This window comes from Camelina sativa, chromosome 17 (genome assembly GCF_030686135.1).
Source record: "Camelina sativa cultivar CO46 ecotype springtype chromosome 17, ASM3068613v1".
NCBI classification, from domain to species: domain Eukaryota; kingdom Viridiplantae; phylum Streptophyta; class Magnoliopsida; order Brassicales; family Brassicaceae; genus Camelina; species Camelina sativa.
In genome coordinates this window covers 38333206-38351113 of record NC_141896.1, presented here as the reverse complement: position 1 = coordinate 38351113, position 17908 = coordinate 38333206, and the positions used below count along the sequence as shown (strand labels likewise).

Sequence of the window (17908 nt, the reverse complement as noted above, 5' to 3'; positions counted from 1 at the left end):
TGTGTCATCATCACTTCGTCGTTCAGCACCGCTTAGTGAGAGGTGAAGAGAGATGGGAGAACGTTTCTTCCGAAACGAGATGCCGGAGTACCGGAAGAATCCACCGGAGATGAGGAAACTGTTACCGGAGTTTGTAAAGATTCGTTGACGAAACTGCTTTCGCTTCCGTACAAATCATTCTCTAAGAAGCTTCAGAGACTTGCTCTAAGCCTCAAAGATACGGTAAAAAAAAACTCACTCTTCAGTTTGATTTTTAAGTTTTTTGGTATTGGATTTGGTTTGTAAGCTACTGAAATTTCAGTTCTGTGTTTTTGAAGGTTGTATTGGAGACATGGGAACGGTCTGGAAAACGTGTTAAAGACTATAGCTTGTATACTGGAGTTCTTGGGACGGCTCATCTCTTGTTCAAGTCTTATCAAGTCACTAGAAACGAAGATGATCTTAAGTTATGCTTAGAGATTGTTGAGGCTTGTTATGTAGCTTCAAGAGATTCTGAGTAAAGTCCTCTTTTTTTAAGTGATTTAAAATAGATATTATGAGTAATTTTAGGCTAATTGATGCATGATGAGTGTTGTTTTTTGAACAGGCGTGTTGTGACGTTTATATGTGGTCATGCTGGTGTTTGTGCTCTTGGTGCTGTTGCTGCAAAATATTTAGGTGATGAGCAGTTGTGTGATCGTTACTTGGCCCGTTTCAGTGAGGTTGGTCTAGTTTCTTTTTTTTGGAAATAGATGAGTTGAGTTGTACTCTGCTTGAGTGTTGCAAACTTGGTATGTTTTTAACAGATGAAACTTGGTGTGTTGCAAAATTTGTCCTTTTAACAGATTAGGATTCCTAGGGACTTGCCATACGAGTTGCTATATGGTAGAGCAGGATACTTGTGGTCATGTTTGTTCTTGAATAAGCATATTGGTCAGGAGAGTGTATCATCTGCAAGAATGGTAATAAAGTTTTTTAGTTTCTTTTGGTTATTTTTTGACATAAGAAAGTTCAAGATTAGCCATCTGGTTTTTTTGTAACTTTAGAGGTTAGTGGTTGAGGAAATCTTCAGGGGAGGAAGACAACTAGGGAAAAGAGAAAGTTGTCCGTTGATGTACGAGTGGCATGGCAAGAGGTACTTGGGTGCAGCACACGGTTTAGCCGGGATCATGAATGTTTTGATGCATATGGAGGAACTTGAACCAGATGAAATCCAAGATGTCAAAGGCACATTAAGCTATATGATACAAAACCGTTTCCCTAGTGGAAATTACCCATCTAGCCAAGGAAGCGAATCAGATCGACTTGTTCACTGGTGTCACGGTGCTCCTGGTGTTGCTCTCACACTCGTAAAGGCAGCTCAGGTACTCACCTTTTTGGTATTGAAATACTCTTTATCAGTCAAAACCCACAATGCAAAACTCATTTCTGGATATTGTTCAGGTTTTTCAGACAAAGGAATTCGTAGAGGCAGCAATGGAGGCAGGAGAAGTTGTGTGGAACCGTGGATTGCTTAAACGAGTAGGAATCTGTCACGGTATCAGTGGGAACACATACGTGTTTCTTTCTCTATACCGGTTAACAGGGAAACCAGAGTATTTGTACCGAGCAAAAGCTTTCGCGTCTTTCCTCCTGGATAAGTCAGAGAAGCTCATCTCAGAAGGTAAGATGCATGGTGGAGATAGACCATTCTCTCTCTTTGAAGGTATAGGAGGAATGGCTTACATGTTTATCGACATGAACGATCCAAGACAAGCTGTGTTTCCAGGTTATGAGCTCTAAAATGTATAAACCTTCCCATGTAACAATAAAGCTTAGATACTGCTGAATGTAAAAATAGCTGTCTATATTATATAAGATTTTTATACATCACAAGAAAATGAAAAAGCAAATGTGACGAATACAAGCAAGAAGCAAATCTCTAACATAATCAAATTTTTAAGTTCCTATTGATCAGTGAGTATGATAATAAATGGACAAACTCATCCAGGGTGTAGGTTTTGTTGCACTAGTAATGTGGGTTTCGGTAATCATCTCGAGCACGCGAATAGGAGACGTAGTAGAACTGAGAGACAATAGCAGTGAAGAGAGCAAAGGAAGCACCAGCAGCAAACACTCCTTTACGGATCACTTCACAGCTTGGAGGGCTATCGATGTTCCACATCCTTCTGTACTTGGTGTGGTAAGCGTTTCTGATCGATCCCGCAAGCAAACATATCTCAGCAATCAAGAAAAACACCCTGTCCAAAACCAATAAGAATGATGGGTCAGGCAGGGTCAGTAGTACTAAATGAATGAAACCTATACGAGATTTTTTTGATAAGCTGCATAGAGGTTTACCAACAAACGAGGAAGAGCATAATAGCACAAGCTCTTGAACCACCGGGGTTAAGAGCTTTGCCGCAGCAGAAACACCGGCTAGCTATCATAATAATGACTTGACTAATCAAGAGTAGCACAAATGCACCAGCTCCATAACTTGTAGCTATGTCTGAGCCATACTCACAATACTCATAAACCTTCTCCTTATCCGGAACAACCGTACCCTGCAAAACAACAACAAAAAAAGAATTCAAGAAACTTGAAATAGATCTTCAGCCATTTGCTTCTACACCAAACCACTAATCTGAACATTTCTCTAACAACAAAACCATAACACTCAGATCTACAATGCAGTAAGCTACATTAGTCTACAACGATCTTTAAGTCATGAATCAAAACTCATTCTTATGGTTCCTTTTAAATCCATCCGAAATCTTGATATATATACTCTACTGCTAAATTACATTTTTCAGCTCCGTATTGATCAAGAAACATGATTCTTGAATCAGATCTGATAAAGAGTCCACTACAAGAGATCGCACCGACAGAGATGTTGGAATAAAGAAAACTCACAAGTAATTTGAAGTCTAAACACTATTCTCACATATTTATCCAAATAAAGATTACAATCTCATAAACCAAAATTTGACTTCAAGAGACGAACAGTAAAATTAAAGAGAGAGAGAGGGAGAAGTGATTCTTACGACACTTCTTCTTTGTTCAGCGGCAATGGCTAAACCAACAGCAATGAGATCTAGAATGAAGACAATGATGATCACAAGCTTTGAAGCCATGACGATTTTTTTTTCTCAGAGCTTTTCTTGTGATTTCTCTTTTTTATCTTTCCCCTCGAAGTTGTATCGTTTTCTTGATTAAGTAATATATATAGACGAAAATGTCAAGAGACTGTGACCGGATTAAAGAAGATGAAATGACTATTTCTTTTATTTTATAGTAAAAAAAAAAGACAACGCAAATTCGTTGCTATATGGAGTATATTTTTTTATAAATTTTTTTAAAGTTTCAGTAAATTATTGTTAATAAGTAAAATAATTAGGAGTTTAGGACCCTTGCACGTGGTGCAGGTGAGGGTTTCGTTTGCCTTATCTACGGGTTAATTAAAGGGATCATACATATATAACTTGTTTGATAATTAAAGTTCTTATAAGACTAATTATCCCTCAAAAAAATAAGATATTGCGATTTTTTTTATTTTAATTGTTCGACTTGTTTTGTGGCAAAAAGAAACGTAAATTAGGAACGTTAATGAAAAATTAAAAGAAAAGAAAAACGGAATTTAATGCGTTAAATAACAGTCATTGTCTTTATGAAAGTCAAATTGAATGCTTAAATAGATATATTTAAAACGGTTGATCATGTAAACAAATGTGCGCGGTTAAACCGGAATCCGGTTTTCCCGGTTAGGCACTATCTCTCTCGGCCAATTGCACCCAGCTTTTACGCCAATCAAATAGGTCGACGTACTAGATAGGTGATTAGATATGATATGTTCAAATGTCGAGACTATGATAGATCGTTAGTGAATAGAATATAACTATATTTTTAATTTGGGTTGGTCATCGAAGAGATAAAAACACATTGGGAGATTGAGATTCCGTTCAAAACTATACAGTCAGGGATGATCGCTACAACTAACCATGATTAGGATTACTATCGATTTTAGTTCCATTTAATATTTCAGTTTTACTTCCTTGCAATTGTAAATAGACATTTATGATATTTTTGTTTCTATAAAATTCCAAGATGGAATATGATAAAAATTCTTCTTTTTTTTTTTAACTGAAAGAGAAGACTTATTTTGATTATGTTTGTAGGTAGAGTTTTATTTATCCCTACTATTATTTTAAAACACAGTTTATGGACTAAACCTTCGTTTTGTAAGAAATTACAAGGGTATGCCATTGGAGATATGACCAAATATTCGATTTTTTTAAAGAGTAACGACGAAATTTCACACCCCCTCTAAACGGATAAACACGCGGATCCTATACGACCCGCTTTAAGAATTCGGATCTTATACTTAAATCCTGACCGTTCAAGAATATACATCATAATAACCGTTAAGTTAAAAAGTATTCGTTCACTTATACATATTGGGTCTGCCGGCCTATATTAACAAACGAGACAAAGTTATTGGGTCTGCCGGCCATATTAACAAACTAATCAAATTTACGGATAAATTAAGCAAATTTATCACTAACCAATTTTGACCACCAGATCTTAGTATTCTAAAATCCTGCATTCTATGTAATTTTTCTTGCTCGACATATAATACCATTAAATCAATTCCATAATTATCTCAAATCTATCGTTATTAATATTTCTTAGATATCGTACTAATAAAAAATCCCGCATTCGTAGTTAATTTAGCGTCTTCAATATATAGAACTTTTAAATATATTCCAAAAATATCTAAACCGACTACTATAGTTACCATATAAATCCATGATTTTGCTTTAAATTCTAACAATATATGGTAACCGATATTCTATCAGAATATTGAATATACCTTAACTCTTTCAGTATAGAGATCTTTATTCCTTTAGATATTATCGGATCATTAAATCAATACCTCCTTCATTATCGGTATGAATATTCGCTACACCATCGTAAAAATTATATATATAAGAACATACTCATTGTACAAAGACCACATATTTTCATACACAACCATTTGCTTAACAAAAGAAAATGTTAGCCTCACCTCTCCCCATTTCCCCTCTTAAGTCACTGAGGCCCTATCGTCAGAACTGGCTTATACAAGTAAGGATTTTGCATCTGTGGAGGCATTACAACGTCAAAATCGGAGAAGCCATTGAAATGTTTTTATCAGATGCTGCGGTAGAAATCATTAGTATCATTCTCATCGTGCATATTTATCACTATAAATTTGCTTAATTTATCCGTTATTAATATTTCTTAGATATCGTACTAATAAAAAATCCCGCATTCGTAGTTAATCCCGCATTCCAAATCACTTGATCCAAAATTTCTCTAATCAATTTGAAGAAGATGCTTGGAAAATCATAACTACTTTCCAATTGGTCAACACCAGAAGGTTTATCAGTTTACCCTATATTACTCTTCGCATACTATTCAAGGAAGAAACGAGAGTTGAATACACTGAACCAAGGACCACCAATCATTTCATCGACTATGTTTCATGGGATACATTTTTTTATGGTTATCATGCCGACAGAAACAAATGCTTAGGTATTACTATATATTAATAATGATTTGTATACTGTATTGGAATTCTTTGGTTTAATTTTTGACCTTCTAAACTTATCACTTGCAGAGATTATGGGTCGAATAGTCCGTGTGCAGCCTATTAGGTATCTCGACGAAGAATCTTCTATTCAATTTAATGGGATGGACAGGGTGATACATTTTTATCTTATTAATGAAAAGTAATAATTCTACAAATACACAAGTTTTTAAGAAAATAATATATACAGATATTGTTTTAAATTTGATAGTAACTCAAATCTATTATTTTGGGTGCTAATCCATCATCGCCTTGCATGGAAGAAGGTAGTTGTTCCAAACTTTACCCAAAACAGTATGTTAAAACCACCAGCATTGACAAGGAAGGTTACCCGGTTTATAGAAGAAGAAAGGATGGGCGTTTTATCGAGAAGAATAGCTTCAAATGTGATAACCGATATGCTGTCCCTTACAATCGGACTTTGTCGCTTAAATATCATGCTCATATTAATGTGGAGTGGTGCAACCAAACAGGTTCAGTGAAGTACTTATTTAAGTATGTTCACAAAGGTAATGATCGAGTTGGTGTCATTGTTGAACCTAATAAAAAAAAGGTTAATGAAGAAGGTCACAAGAATTTGGAAAACGAAAATACTCCATCATCAAAAAACGAAATACAAGATTACTTTGATGGCAGGTAAATCTATTATTGTTTAATATTTCAATTTCTGTTTATATTTTTCATTCTAAATCAGCTTTTTAAACCATTTTCCAGATATGTATCTGCATGTGAAGCTATGTGGAGGATTTTAGCTTACCAAATACATTATAGGCAAACCGCTGTTGTGCCACTCAGTTTCCATGAGGAAGGCAAACAACCTATTTATTACCGAGAAGGTGAGTCTGCACAGAATGTCATGGATCGTGACACTCTTGATGAATCTCAGTTTCTTGCTTTATTTGAACTTAATAAGCGTGATGAAGAAGCAAGAAAGTTATTATACGAAGAAATACCAAGCAAGTTTATTTGGGATGGAAAGGAGAAATCTTTTTTCAAGAGAAAAACAAAAGCATTCGCTATAGGGAGAATTAACTACGTGTCTCCGACCATAGATGATGCATATCATTTGAGGATACTCCTCAATTCCATCAGAGGTCCTACCAGTTTTGATCACATTAAAACTGTGAATGGTGTCGTACACAAAATGTATCGTGAAGCATGTTACTCTCTTGGGTTGTTAGATGATGACAAAGAATATATTGAAGGTATCAAAGAAGCAAATTTCATGTGTTCTCCAAAGTTCGTTCGTAAAATGTTTGTCAGGATGCTTCTCTCAGCCGTTTTAAGTACTCCTCATATTGTATGGGAAGAAACTTGGGAGATGTTATCTGAGGACATATTAAGGCGCAAAAGAAAAGAATTAAAGCGACCAGGTTCATTACTTAAACTATCTTATATAGATACATTTTTTTTTATATGTTAGATGTAGTATATAAATTAACAAATCTCATTTAACAGAGCTTCAATTGACTGATGAAGAAAGGAAAATATTTTGTCTACAAGAGATAAACAAACAGTTGAAAAGAAATGGTTCTTCACTTGAGTCTTTCAAAACTCTGCCCCAGCTACAGGATGATAATATTCCGGTTTTAAACCAGTTAATAGCTGATGAACGGAGATTCATCAATCAAACTAATTTAAAGAAGAATCATTTGGAGTGGTTAAGTATGCTTACGGAAGAGCAGAAGAAGATATATGATGAGATCATAGACTCTGTTTTCAAAGATAAAGGTGGAGTATTTTTCTTATATGGTTTTGGTGGAACTGGTAAAACATTCCTTTGGAAAGTTCTATCTGCAGCTGTAAGGATAAGGGGAGAAATAGTTTTGAATACTGCATCTAGCGATATAGCCTCTCTTTTGTTAGAGGGAGGCAGAACAGCTCATTCAAGATTTGGCATACCTCTTGATGTTCATGAGACGTCAATGTGCAGAATGTCAAGGTCTTCTGATCTAGGTGAATTAGTTCAAGAAGCGAAGTTGATCATCTGGGACGAAGCTCCAATGATGAGTAAATACTGCTTTGAGACTTTGGATAGAAGTTTGAAAGATATAATGCGTGATCCAGAAGATAAACCTTTTGGGGGTAAGGTCATTATTTTTGGTGGTGATTTCCGTCAGATACTTCCTGTTATTGTTGGTGCTGGCCGAGAGCAAATAGTTAACTCATCGCTCAACTCATCTTACCTTTGGAATAATTGTAAAGTTTTAAGGCTAACAAGAAATATGAGGTTGCTGCAAAACATAACTGCAAATCAAGCCAGAGAGATTGAAGAATTCTCGAAATGGATACTTGATGTTGGAGAAGGAAGACTTAATGAGCCAAATGATGGAGTTGTTGACATTGACATTCCAGAAGAATTGCTGGTCACATAATTCAACTCTCCAATTGAATCGATCATTAATGCAGTATATGGTAATTCGTTACATACTGCCAAGGATGCCAGCTATTTTCAAAGCAGAGCTATTTTATGTCCAACGAATGATGATGTCAACACTATAAATGACCACATGATATCCATATTGGAAGGTTAGTAATAGTTTCATGCTATTATTCTCTATATATTATATACTATATGACGTTTCTCCAAGTTTTTTTTTTAAATTTATTCATAGTTTTGTTGTAATCGTTGATTGTTTAACAGGTGAGGAAAGAGTTTACTTAAGTTCAGATAGTATTGATCCTGCAGATAAAAGGAATAAAGACAATCCTGCATATAGCCCTGATTTCCTAAACTCAGTTAGGATTTCCGGAGTACCAAACCATGCTCTTCGTTTGAAAATTGGTTGTCCAGTAATGTTGCTACGCAATATTGATCCTCATGGAGGCCTAATGAATGGAACAAGACTACATATTACACAAATGGCTGATCATGTTATACAAGCAAGAATAATCACTGGTACGAGAGTTGGTAAAATTGTTCTTTTACCAAGAATGGTATTAATACCATCAGATACCCGTTTGCCTTTCAAAATGAGACGTAGACAATTTCCTATAAACGTTGCTTTCGCAATGACTATCAACAAAAGTCAAGGTCAGTCTCTCTCAAATGTTGGTTTATACTTGCCTAGACCTGTTTTCTCTCATGGCCAGCTATATGTAGCTATGTCCCGTGTAAGCAGTAAATCAGGATTGAAAATCCTCATTACTGACCCAAAAGGAAAACCTCAAAAGAAAACAAGGAATGTCGTCTTCAAAGAGGTTTTCCAAAACATTTGATCCTGATTCATGCATACCTTCGTAAGATTCTATTTTTACTCTGTCTTTATTATTTTAAATTTTATAGCTTTGTTCATCGTTTACAATTTTTGATCATATATATATTTTTTTTGGCAGGTTTACTTTTACATTTTCACCCATCAAATAAATTTCACAAAAATTATTATTTATGTACTCCACCAATTTCGTTTTTTCTGATATAGACATATTGAATTTCGTTTATTTAATATATTTCACATCTTTATTAAATTCCAATTTCTACTACTATATTAATTACAATTATAATATAATTATTATAATATATCCCTATAATATTAGAGAACCTGAATAATTCAGTACAGTCATTATATACGTTATAAATATTTACAAAACCTACATTCCAAAATTTTTATATATTAAATAAACTATAATTTTATATACACATTTATAAAAACAAAATAATAAGACTACACCTAATACAGTAGATTACAGTACCAAAGGGTGAAGAGTCTCCCGAAGAGAGGATAGAGGCCAGAGGTGTGGTAATAAAGGAATGGAAGGTAGACTGTGTCAGAATCAATATCGTGCTCACTGCAGTCAAATGTAATAAATAAGTACATACTAATTTCACAATGATTGAAAACAGCGAAATAATCTGAAAAAACAGAGACAATATTATTAATTTCAAGTTATAATAAATATTTTGGCCCATGCTGTAGCACGGGTTACTACCTAGTTATGGTTTATTTTGATTATAATTAAACTAGATGAACGGCCCAGCTGAAGGAGAGCTAAACGGTCCAGCTGAAGCTAAGGTCCCTCCTCCTAGTCCAAAGATGAATTGTAAGTTCAAACTGTTCACCACTAAGAGCTCACCTAGGAAAAAAGGAATCAATGAAGCAAGTGGCCCAAAGGGAGGTGGGAAGAACCCATCAAACAGCGAGATCCCTCGAGAGGAGGTGGAAACAAGAACAACAACTAAAAAGAAGAAGAAAAGTGATAATGCTACAACATCAAAGGAAGGTGAGGCGGGGTCCCAAACCCCCCCCCCCTCTCCCAAGCCGCCAGTATGAGGACAATTGTTTGGAATTGTCAAGGGATGGGAGCTAAGCTGACTCGCCGCCGACTGCGTGAGATGTGTCGAATGTACTCACCAGGTTTTTTGTTTTTATCGGAAACTAAGAATGATAAGTATTATCTGCAAGAAGTGCAAGTGGATTTAGGATTTGATAATCTTCGAACCGTTGAGCCAGAGGGCACTAGTGGCGGTTTAGCCTTATTGTATTCAAATGATTTTCTGGTTAAGTTTTTGCTGTTAGATGACCGGTTAATCGATATTGAAACTATTATTAATGGAAATCGGGTCTTTATGACATCTATTTATGGTGACCCTGTCCCTGCAAATCGAGAATATGTATGGGAAAGATTAATGTGTATTGGAGTTGCAAGATCAGAACCCTGGTTTATTATTGGGGACTTCAATGAAATAACAGGGAACCATGAAAAAAGAGGAGGAAAAAAAAGATCGGAAGCCTCCTTTCTACCTTTTCGTGCTATGATTGATTCATGTGGTCTCATTGATTTCCCTTACCAAAGAAACCAATTTTCATGGATTGGTCAGCAGTCAAATGGTAAGATTCGGTGTCGCTTAGATAGAGCCATGGGAAATGAAGAGTGGCACAATTTATTTTCCCACACTAATGTGGAGTATATGAAGATGTGGGGTTCAGACCATCGTCCCCTCCTTGCATCTATTCTTACACGTCCAAAAAAGTTTTTGAGAAGGTTTATATTTGACAAGCGTTGGATAGACAAGCTAGGCCTCAAAGAGGCGGTGATAGATGGATGGGGAGGAGACGACAATTCAGTCGAACGATCCATCTTGAAAAAAAATCCAAAACTGTAAAAGAACAATCTCCATTTAGAAGAAAAATAATCAAACAAACTCCGAAAAACTTATTAAAGAACTTCAAGAAAAGATTGATGAGACATATGGAGATGATCAAGCATCGTCGGAGACTCTCCTCAACCTAAAATGGCGACTCTGCGAAGATTATAGGGAAGAGGAAGCATATTGGTACCAAAAAAGCAGAGAACTGTGGCTTGCAGAAGGAGATCAAAATACGAAATTCTTCCACGCTTTCACAAAACAAAGAAGGGCAAGGAACAAGATCACTGGCATCCTTAATCAACTTGGAGTTTGGATTGATACAGAAGAGGGAATAGAAAAAGTTGCGGTAGAGTATTTTGACAATCTCTTTTCATCCTCGAGTGCGAGTGACCCTACCCCGGCCATTAAGGATGTACCTACATTGGTCATACCTGCCATGAATGAGCATCTCACAAAAGAAATCTCAGAAGAGGAGGTCAAACGAGTTTTGTTCTCCCTAAATCCGGGAAAGGCTCCAGAACCGGATGGGATGGCTGCTTTGTTCTTCCAAAAATTTTGGGAAACTATAAAAGGCGATCTCAAGATGGTGAAGAACTTCTTTAGCTCAGGAATTTTTTATGGCAAGCTAAATGAGACAAATATATGTTTAATCCCGAAAGGAGAACGACCTCGTGAAATGTCAAGATATCGCCCTATTAGCTTATGTAATGTGAGCTATAAGGTGATCTCAAAAATTCTAAGCTTACGTCCCAAGAAGTTTTTGCCGGAACTTATATCCGAGACCCAATCTGCCTTTGTGTCAGGAAGATTAATCACAGACAATATCCTCATTGCTCAAAAAAACTTCCATGCCCTCCGTTCTAATCAGGCCAACCGGAAAACATTTATGGCAATAAAAACGGACATGAGTAAAGCTTATGATAGGGTGGAATGGAATTTCTTAAGAGCTTTGATGGAAAAAAATGGGATTTGATCAAAAATGGGTGGGTTGGATAATGCAATGCATTACTCCCGTCTCCTACCGTATTTTGATCAACGGAGATTCCAAGGGATGAATTAGGCCAACACGTGGGATTCGTCAGGGGGACCCAATCTCTCCATACCTATTTATACTTTGTACTGAGGCCTTAATTGCTCAGATTAGGAACGCAGAAAGAGAGGAAAAGATCCAGGGTTTACGTATTTCGAACGCAAGCCCACGTGTTTCCCACTTACTTTTTGCATACGATAGTTTATTCTTCTGTAGAGCCGATCCTCAACAATGCAAGAAAATTATCGATATAATCCGCTTTTATGGCGAGGCGTCTGGACAAGAAATTAATTTCTCGAAATCTTCCATCATGTTTGGAACCTAGGTCTCGTCCCATATACGTCAAGAGATCAAATCTATTGTTTCGATATCACAAGAAGGAGGCATGGGTACATACTTGGGTCTCCCTGAGAAGATTCATAGGTCAAAGGCACAAGTCTTTGCATTCGTGAGGGATAGACTCCGTAAGAAGGTAAACTTATGGACTTCGAAATCTCTATCCAAGGGAGGCAAGGATGTCCTGATCAAATCAGTGGCGCAAGCAATTCCGACATATGTAATATCGTGTTTCTCTTACCAAAAGCTATATGCTCAAAATTAACTAGTGCAATAGCCAATTTCTGGTGGAACAATAAAGTAGACAGTAAAGGACTACACTGGATATCATGGGAGCAAATGTGTACTCAACTTTCGGAAGGTGGACTAGGCTTTAGAACACTAGAAGAATTTAATCTTACCCTTTTGGCAAAGCAACTATGGAGATTGCTGAGATATCCAAATTTCCTTCTTAGCCGAGTTCTAAAAGGGAGATACTTTCGATATTGTAGTCCATTAGAGATACAAGTATCAAATCGACCTTCATATGGCTGGAGGAGCATGTTGGCAGCAAAGCATGTTCTTTCGTACGGAATTCGTAAGACCATAAGCTCGGGTTTTAATACGTGCATCTGGACTGAACCATGGATCCCAGATACGCCAGCATGGCCACCCCAAAGTTTAACTAATGAGAGAAATCCCTTGATTTGTGTTAACACCTTGATAGATTTTAACACAAAAAGTGGAAAATTGAACGTCTTCGGGAACTCTTCCCCCCCCCTCCCACGAAAGAAATTACCCTACCCTTATTTTGGGGATTAAACCGAGCTTGAATACCTCGAGGGACGGCTATTCTTGGACTCTGACAAAGTCTGGAAATTATACCGTTAAATCTAGATACGAAGCCGCGAGAGCTATCTCTCGCCCTGCTTGCGACCTCCCTTCTCAGGGACCTAGTGTTACGACACTTAAGGCGCAAGCATGGAAGTTAAAAACATCACGAAAGCTTAAGCATTTTGTGTGGCAATGTGTGACTGAGTGCTTGGCAGCATGTCAACGCCTGCATTATCGCCATATTGGTAGAGATAAAAATTGTCCTAGATGTGGAGCGGAGGAGGAAACTATAAACCATATGCTATTTGAATGCCCCCCAGCACGTCAAGTATGGGCTTTATCCTATGGTGTTCCCTTCATCTTCCCTATATAGTAACCTCGATTTTCTATATGGGTGTGGTAGAGACTCTGGTGCAACTGATCAAAACTTGAGAACATTCTCGTGGATGATGTGGTACATTTGGAAGGCAAGAAATAAGAAAGTGTTTGAAAATATCTCTGAATCTCCGCAAGAAACACTGGATAAAGCTATCCAAGAAGAAGAAGTTTGGAGAAGAGCAAATAACAGAGACTTAGCACCAGCGGTAGTAGAAGCATGCATACCTTCGATCCCAATTCCTCAAGAATCTCTTGTATGCTTTATAGATGGATCTTGGCATACAGAGGTGGATAGGAGTGGGCATGGCTGGATTGCGTCTATAGGTGATAGAATCCTGCACATGGGACTAAAAGGATTGCGCAGAAGCTTATCCCCATTACATGCAGAGTTAGATACCCTTATTTGGGCTATGGAGTGCTTATTAGCGTTGGACTTGGATAAAGCTCTTTTGCTACGGATTGTTCAGACCTCCTAAGAATGACGTCTAATATCGAAGATTGGCCGACCTTTTCATCAGAATTGAAGGATTTTCTTCATTTCAAAGATAGATTTGCTAATTTTAGTATTAGATATATTCTCCGAGAGGATAATATCCGTGCCGATAAACTTGCGAAATGTGCAAGAGCAAGAGGTTTCTGTTTTTCCTATGTAAGCTCGTCGGTACCTAATTGGCTCTCTCTCGAAGAGAGTCATCTCCGATAACTTAATATATGGGGTTTGATCGTCAAAAAAAAAAAAAAAAAATTAAACTAGATAAGGCTCGCGTTATTACGCGGGTAAAAATTAAAAAAAAAAATTACTGAGAATAATTAATTAGTAATATACATGCTTTTAGATTTTATCTTGTAACATTTTAATATTGAATATGAACCTCTCATATTTAATTTTAATACTCTCTCAGTTTCATTATATACGAGTTTTAAGGCTTGTTTGCTCTATTTTATAGTATTTTCTCAAATTTCTATTTCAATTTTTACTAATATAACAATTTATTATGATTTAAACTATGCAGTATATTTTCCTATTGGTTGAAGTTTTATAAGTGACAGAATATTTATTGTTTATTAATCTTTGTGCCTTTACCCAAAAACTCTTATAGGACAGGGAGTACTATTTAAATATCTATACCATCATAATAAATCATATTTTAACACATTTCATCTTAATGCATAGAACTAAAGATTTTATATCAAACATAATCAATACATCATATCAAATCCATATCTTAGTAAGAATTGAAGATACAAATAAAAATTAACAAAATAGAATTCGCAAAAAAAAAAACTGAATCAACATTATTTAAGATATATTTGTTATGTTATTATCTCATAAGTACTAATTTTACCTCATGTCATAATCAATTTTAAATGAGTGAAATTTATAAAATAAAAAAATATATATATAAAGATATCGAGACATTTTCATCAAAGAACTGAAGATTCATTCCTATAAACTACAATTTATTTCGAATTCTATTATCTTATGTTTTAACATATGCATTATAAAAATACATGTGTTGAAATTATAAAATCAAACATAAAAAATTACTAATATTCTTAAATGAATTTTATTTATAATGATACATATTAATAATAATATTTTATTATTATTAATTTTTTTAAATAAATTTCATCGTTACACATTCAGTTTAGTAATCACATTTAACTGTCTATTTCATCGTAAAATCATAATTTACTTCTTCATGGATTAGAGTTAAAATTTTAATAACAAAAATAATATGAGCATCATATGAGATAATATGTATATTGGTTAGTATTTTAAATTTAACAGTAAAAATAATCAGTAAAATAATCAGTAAACTTCCACAAAATTTTTGTAAATCCAAAATATATCATATGTCATAATTTCATAAGTAATACTTTTGTCAATTTTGATCAATCAACCAAAAATTCATTCCTACAAACTTATTTTTTCTATTTTTTCTAGGTTTCTCATATTACTACATGCATTAAAATCTTTAAAATAAAACATGTAAAACTATACTAATACATATCATATATTGAATTTTTTTCTTTTTAAGTTCATTATTTTTTCAAGGTTTTGTGTACTTACTTACAATAAAAATTTATATTACAACGGTAAATTTATATCCGACTAAAATTATGTTAAATAACTTATGTTTTTTTTAAACTTTGTTATTCATTATTTATTGATTAATATACATGCTTAATAAATTAAGTTTTTGCTTACACATGTAAAATTTTATTGAAGACACACGTAAAATATAATGAGCATACAATGGAAAATATATTGACTTTGTTAGTTTTCCTTTTTGATTTAGAAAAATAATATTTTTAAAATATAAACATGTAAAATTCTGTAAATATAATTAGCTGTCCTACTATATTTATATAAAAAAAAAAAATTGACATGTGTTAACATCTAATCAATATACTTGACACGTGTCACAATCTTGTTAATGAGTAAATTTGACATCAAGCTTTATATAATGGTGTAAAAAGGATTTTATGCACTATAAAGACTCAATCAGCAACATCGACTGGAAAAATATACTATTCTGGGACTAAAAAATTGTCGCCGGAACAATTAAAACAGTCGCCTGAATGAATGGCAATCAGTCGTAACTTTCGCTGAAATATTAAGCGATCAGTTATTGTTCCAAAAACAGTCGCTGTGTTTTTTTTATAAACACCACCATCATTACTTTCTGCAATTGTGTTTTAAGTAGCAATAATACACTGGTTTTCTTTCGTCGCTATCGTTGGTTGAGCGATCATAAAAAAAAAAAGAGGGCCAAAATGAACTTAGCCACAAATATTTCTTTTCCAACCAAGACATACACAAACTCGGATCTTGCATCCACAATCAATATTACATAATCGACTTTGTTGGCCCAATACTTTGTTGCATTCCCTTGACTTGTGTGGTCGAGTCCTATTGGGAGATGGAGAACCAAAGATCGACCGAGATCGACGGTCGAGATGATAAACCCGAAATGGAAATCATGAAGATATTATTCTAGAAGATATTAGATAAATGTTAATATTAGTTAGGAAGTTTAGTAGATTCACGAATGTATAAATATATATAGTTTACATTTATCCTTATCTTAGTTTAGAAAATTCATCTCTTATGAGAGTCTAATACAATTCTTCCTTTAACACATCACACATTATGTATTCTTACTCTCATCAATCTATCATGGTATCAGAGCAGTTGATCATGTAGATCTCTATTCCTATGGGTTAGGGTTTTGTTTGCTTCTGCTTCTATGATATTCTATCTACTTTCCATTGTTTCTCTTCGAAAATAAAAAAAAATCTCTAACTTCTTTGACCTACCGTTGCTTGGTTCTTATGCAAGCTAAAAGATGGTGTTACCTTTGTCTCGTTCACAGAGATTTGGCGACGAGAAAAAAAAATGAAGACATGCGGTGGTGTCGTTAATAACTTCGGAATTTTGCGTTTCATGGATTTGAACATGAACCGGTTTGGTTCGTTCAATGATAAGACGTTATCATCACGTGTATCCATGGTGTTGAAGATTGATGTTGATGATGTTTCACCAAGTTTATCCTAATTATGGGTTTATTGCTTAATCAAGCACAACTTAAGGAATTGACTCTATAGCTGAGTATAAATGCCATGAAAATGACTCTACGACCGAGTATAAACGTCGTTGATGACCCTACGACCATATACGTCGATGACCTAACGGCTGGGTATTGTAGCTACTTTGACCCTACGACCGGGTATAAACGTCGATGATGATCCGACGGCCCGGTATAAAGCCGTTATTTTGAAGATTTGTCCAGTCTCATCCGTGTTACCACATATGAGCTTGCCGGAGGTATTGAGAGATGGAGAACTGAAGATCGACCGAGATCGACGGTCGAGATGATAAACCCAAAAATAGAAATCATGAAGATATTATTCTAGATGATACTAGATAAATGTTAATATTGGTTTAGTAAGTTTAGTATATTCACGGATGTATAAATATATATAGTTTACATTTATCATTATTTTAGTTTAGGAAACTCATCTATATATAAGAAAAAGTATTTTGTACAATTATAATGATGAGAGTCTAATATAATTCTTTCTTTAGCACATTATGTGTTCTTACTCTCATCAAATTTATCATGGAATCAGATTTGATAGATTTGATGGGAGTAAGAACACTTATGTAGAGATGAGTTTTCTAAACTAGGATAAGAATAAATGTAAAGTATATATTTATATATTTGTGAATATACTAAACTTTCTAAACTAATATTAACATTTATCTAATATCTTTTATAATAATATTTTCATGATTTCTATTTTTGGATTTATCATCTTGATCGTCGATCTCAGTTGATCTTCAGTTCTCCATCTTCCAATAAGTCCTGTTTTTTTCGGTCGATCTTCGGTTCTCCATCTTCCAATAAGTCCTGTCTTTTTCTTCAATTCAAGGACAAGACTATATTCTAACTTTCATCGTGTTCTGGAGAAGGTCTATCAAATTCAAATGATAACAAATTAAAGAGCACGAATTCAACAGTCCATGCGTAGTGTGGACAGAGAAAGAAAAAATAAATAAATGTTTTCTTGTCTACTTCGTGACTAGAGATTCTCTCAGCGTATTCGTGGAAAGTTTGTAACCTTTGTCGGCTAAATTATAATCAAACGAGAACATAGAAACAAA

At 34.9% G+C, this 17908-nt stretch overlaps 3 protein-coding genes and 1 pseudogene across 4 annotated transcripts; 3 read left to right on the top strand and 1 right to left on the bottom strand.

Annotated features, from left to right (window-relative positions):
• The first annotated feature begins 31 nt into the window (after positions 1–31).
• On the top strand, positions 32–1866 carry LOC104758624 (lanC-like protein GCR2; annotated as a pseudogene). Its single transcript, XR_015586856.1, has 6 exons — positions 32–222; positions 318–496; positions 587–701; positions 825–941; positions 1026–1343; positions 1423–1866. The product of XR_015586856.1 is annotated as a lanC-like protein GCR2 (transcript).
• Positions 1809–3215, bottom strand: LOC104758625 (uncharacterized). The gene is made up of 3 exons (XM_010481515.3): positions 3006–3215; positions 2320–2525; positions 1809–2219 (listed from the first exon to the last, which is right to left on the bottom strand). Exons 1-3 carry the CDS (start codon positions 3093–3095, stop codon positions 1988–1990), a joined length of 528 nt encoding a protein of 175 aa, XP_010479817.1. The 5' UTR covers positions 3096–3215; the 3' UTR covers positions 1809–1987.
• A 2631-nt stretch (positions 3216–5846) lies between these two features.
• LOC104759999 (uncharacterized) lies at positions 5847–7965 on the top strand. Its single transcript, XM_010482858.2, has 3 exons — positions 5847–6226; positions 6305–6963; positions 7049–7965. Exons 1-3 carry the CDS (start codon positions 5847–5849, stop codon positions 7963–7965), a joined length of 1956 nt encoding a protein of 651 aa, XP_010481160.2.
• Positions 7966–8100: 135 nt separating this feature from the next.
• LOC147924862 (uncharacterized) lies at positions 8101–8809 on the top strand. The gene is made up of 2 exons (XM_087496993.1): positions 8101–8119; positions 8235–8809. Exons 1-2 carry the CDS (start codon positions 8101–8103, stop codon positions 8807–8809), a joined length of 594 nt encoding a protein of 197 aa, XP_087353119.1.
• Positions 8810–17908: the final 9099 nt, after the last annotated feature.

Excerpts from the sequence above, each read along its gene's own strand:
- LOC104758625 (XM_010481515.3), bottom strand. The coding sequence starts at position 3,095 with ATGGCTTCAAAGCTTGTGATCATCATTGTCTTCATTCTAGATCTCATT. Across the intron at positions 2,526-3,005 it reads CTGAACAAAGAAGAAGTGTC|GGTACGGTTGTTCCGGATAA; the intron begins GTAAGAATCACT and ends GTTGTTTTGCAG. Across the intron at positions 2,220-2,319 it reads ATGCTCTTCCTCGTTTGTTG|GGTGTTTTTCTTGATTGCTG; the intron begins GTAAACCTCTAT and ends GGTTTTGGACAG.
- LOC104759999 (XM_010482858.2), top strand. The coding sequence starts at position 5,847 with ATGGAAGAAGGTAGTTGTTCCAAACTTTACCCAAAACAGTATGTTAAA. Across the intron at positions 6,227-6,304 it reads CAAGATTACTTTGATGGCAG|ATATGTATCTGCATGTGAAG; the intron begins GTAAATCTATTA and ends ACCATTTTCCAG. Across the intron at positions 6,964-7,048 it reads AAAAGAATTAAAGCGACCAG|AGCTTCAATTGACTGATGAA; the intron begins GTTCATTACTTA and ends CTCATTTAACAG.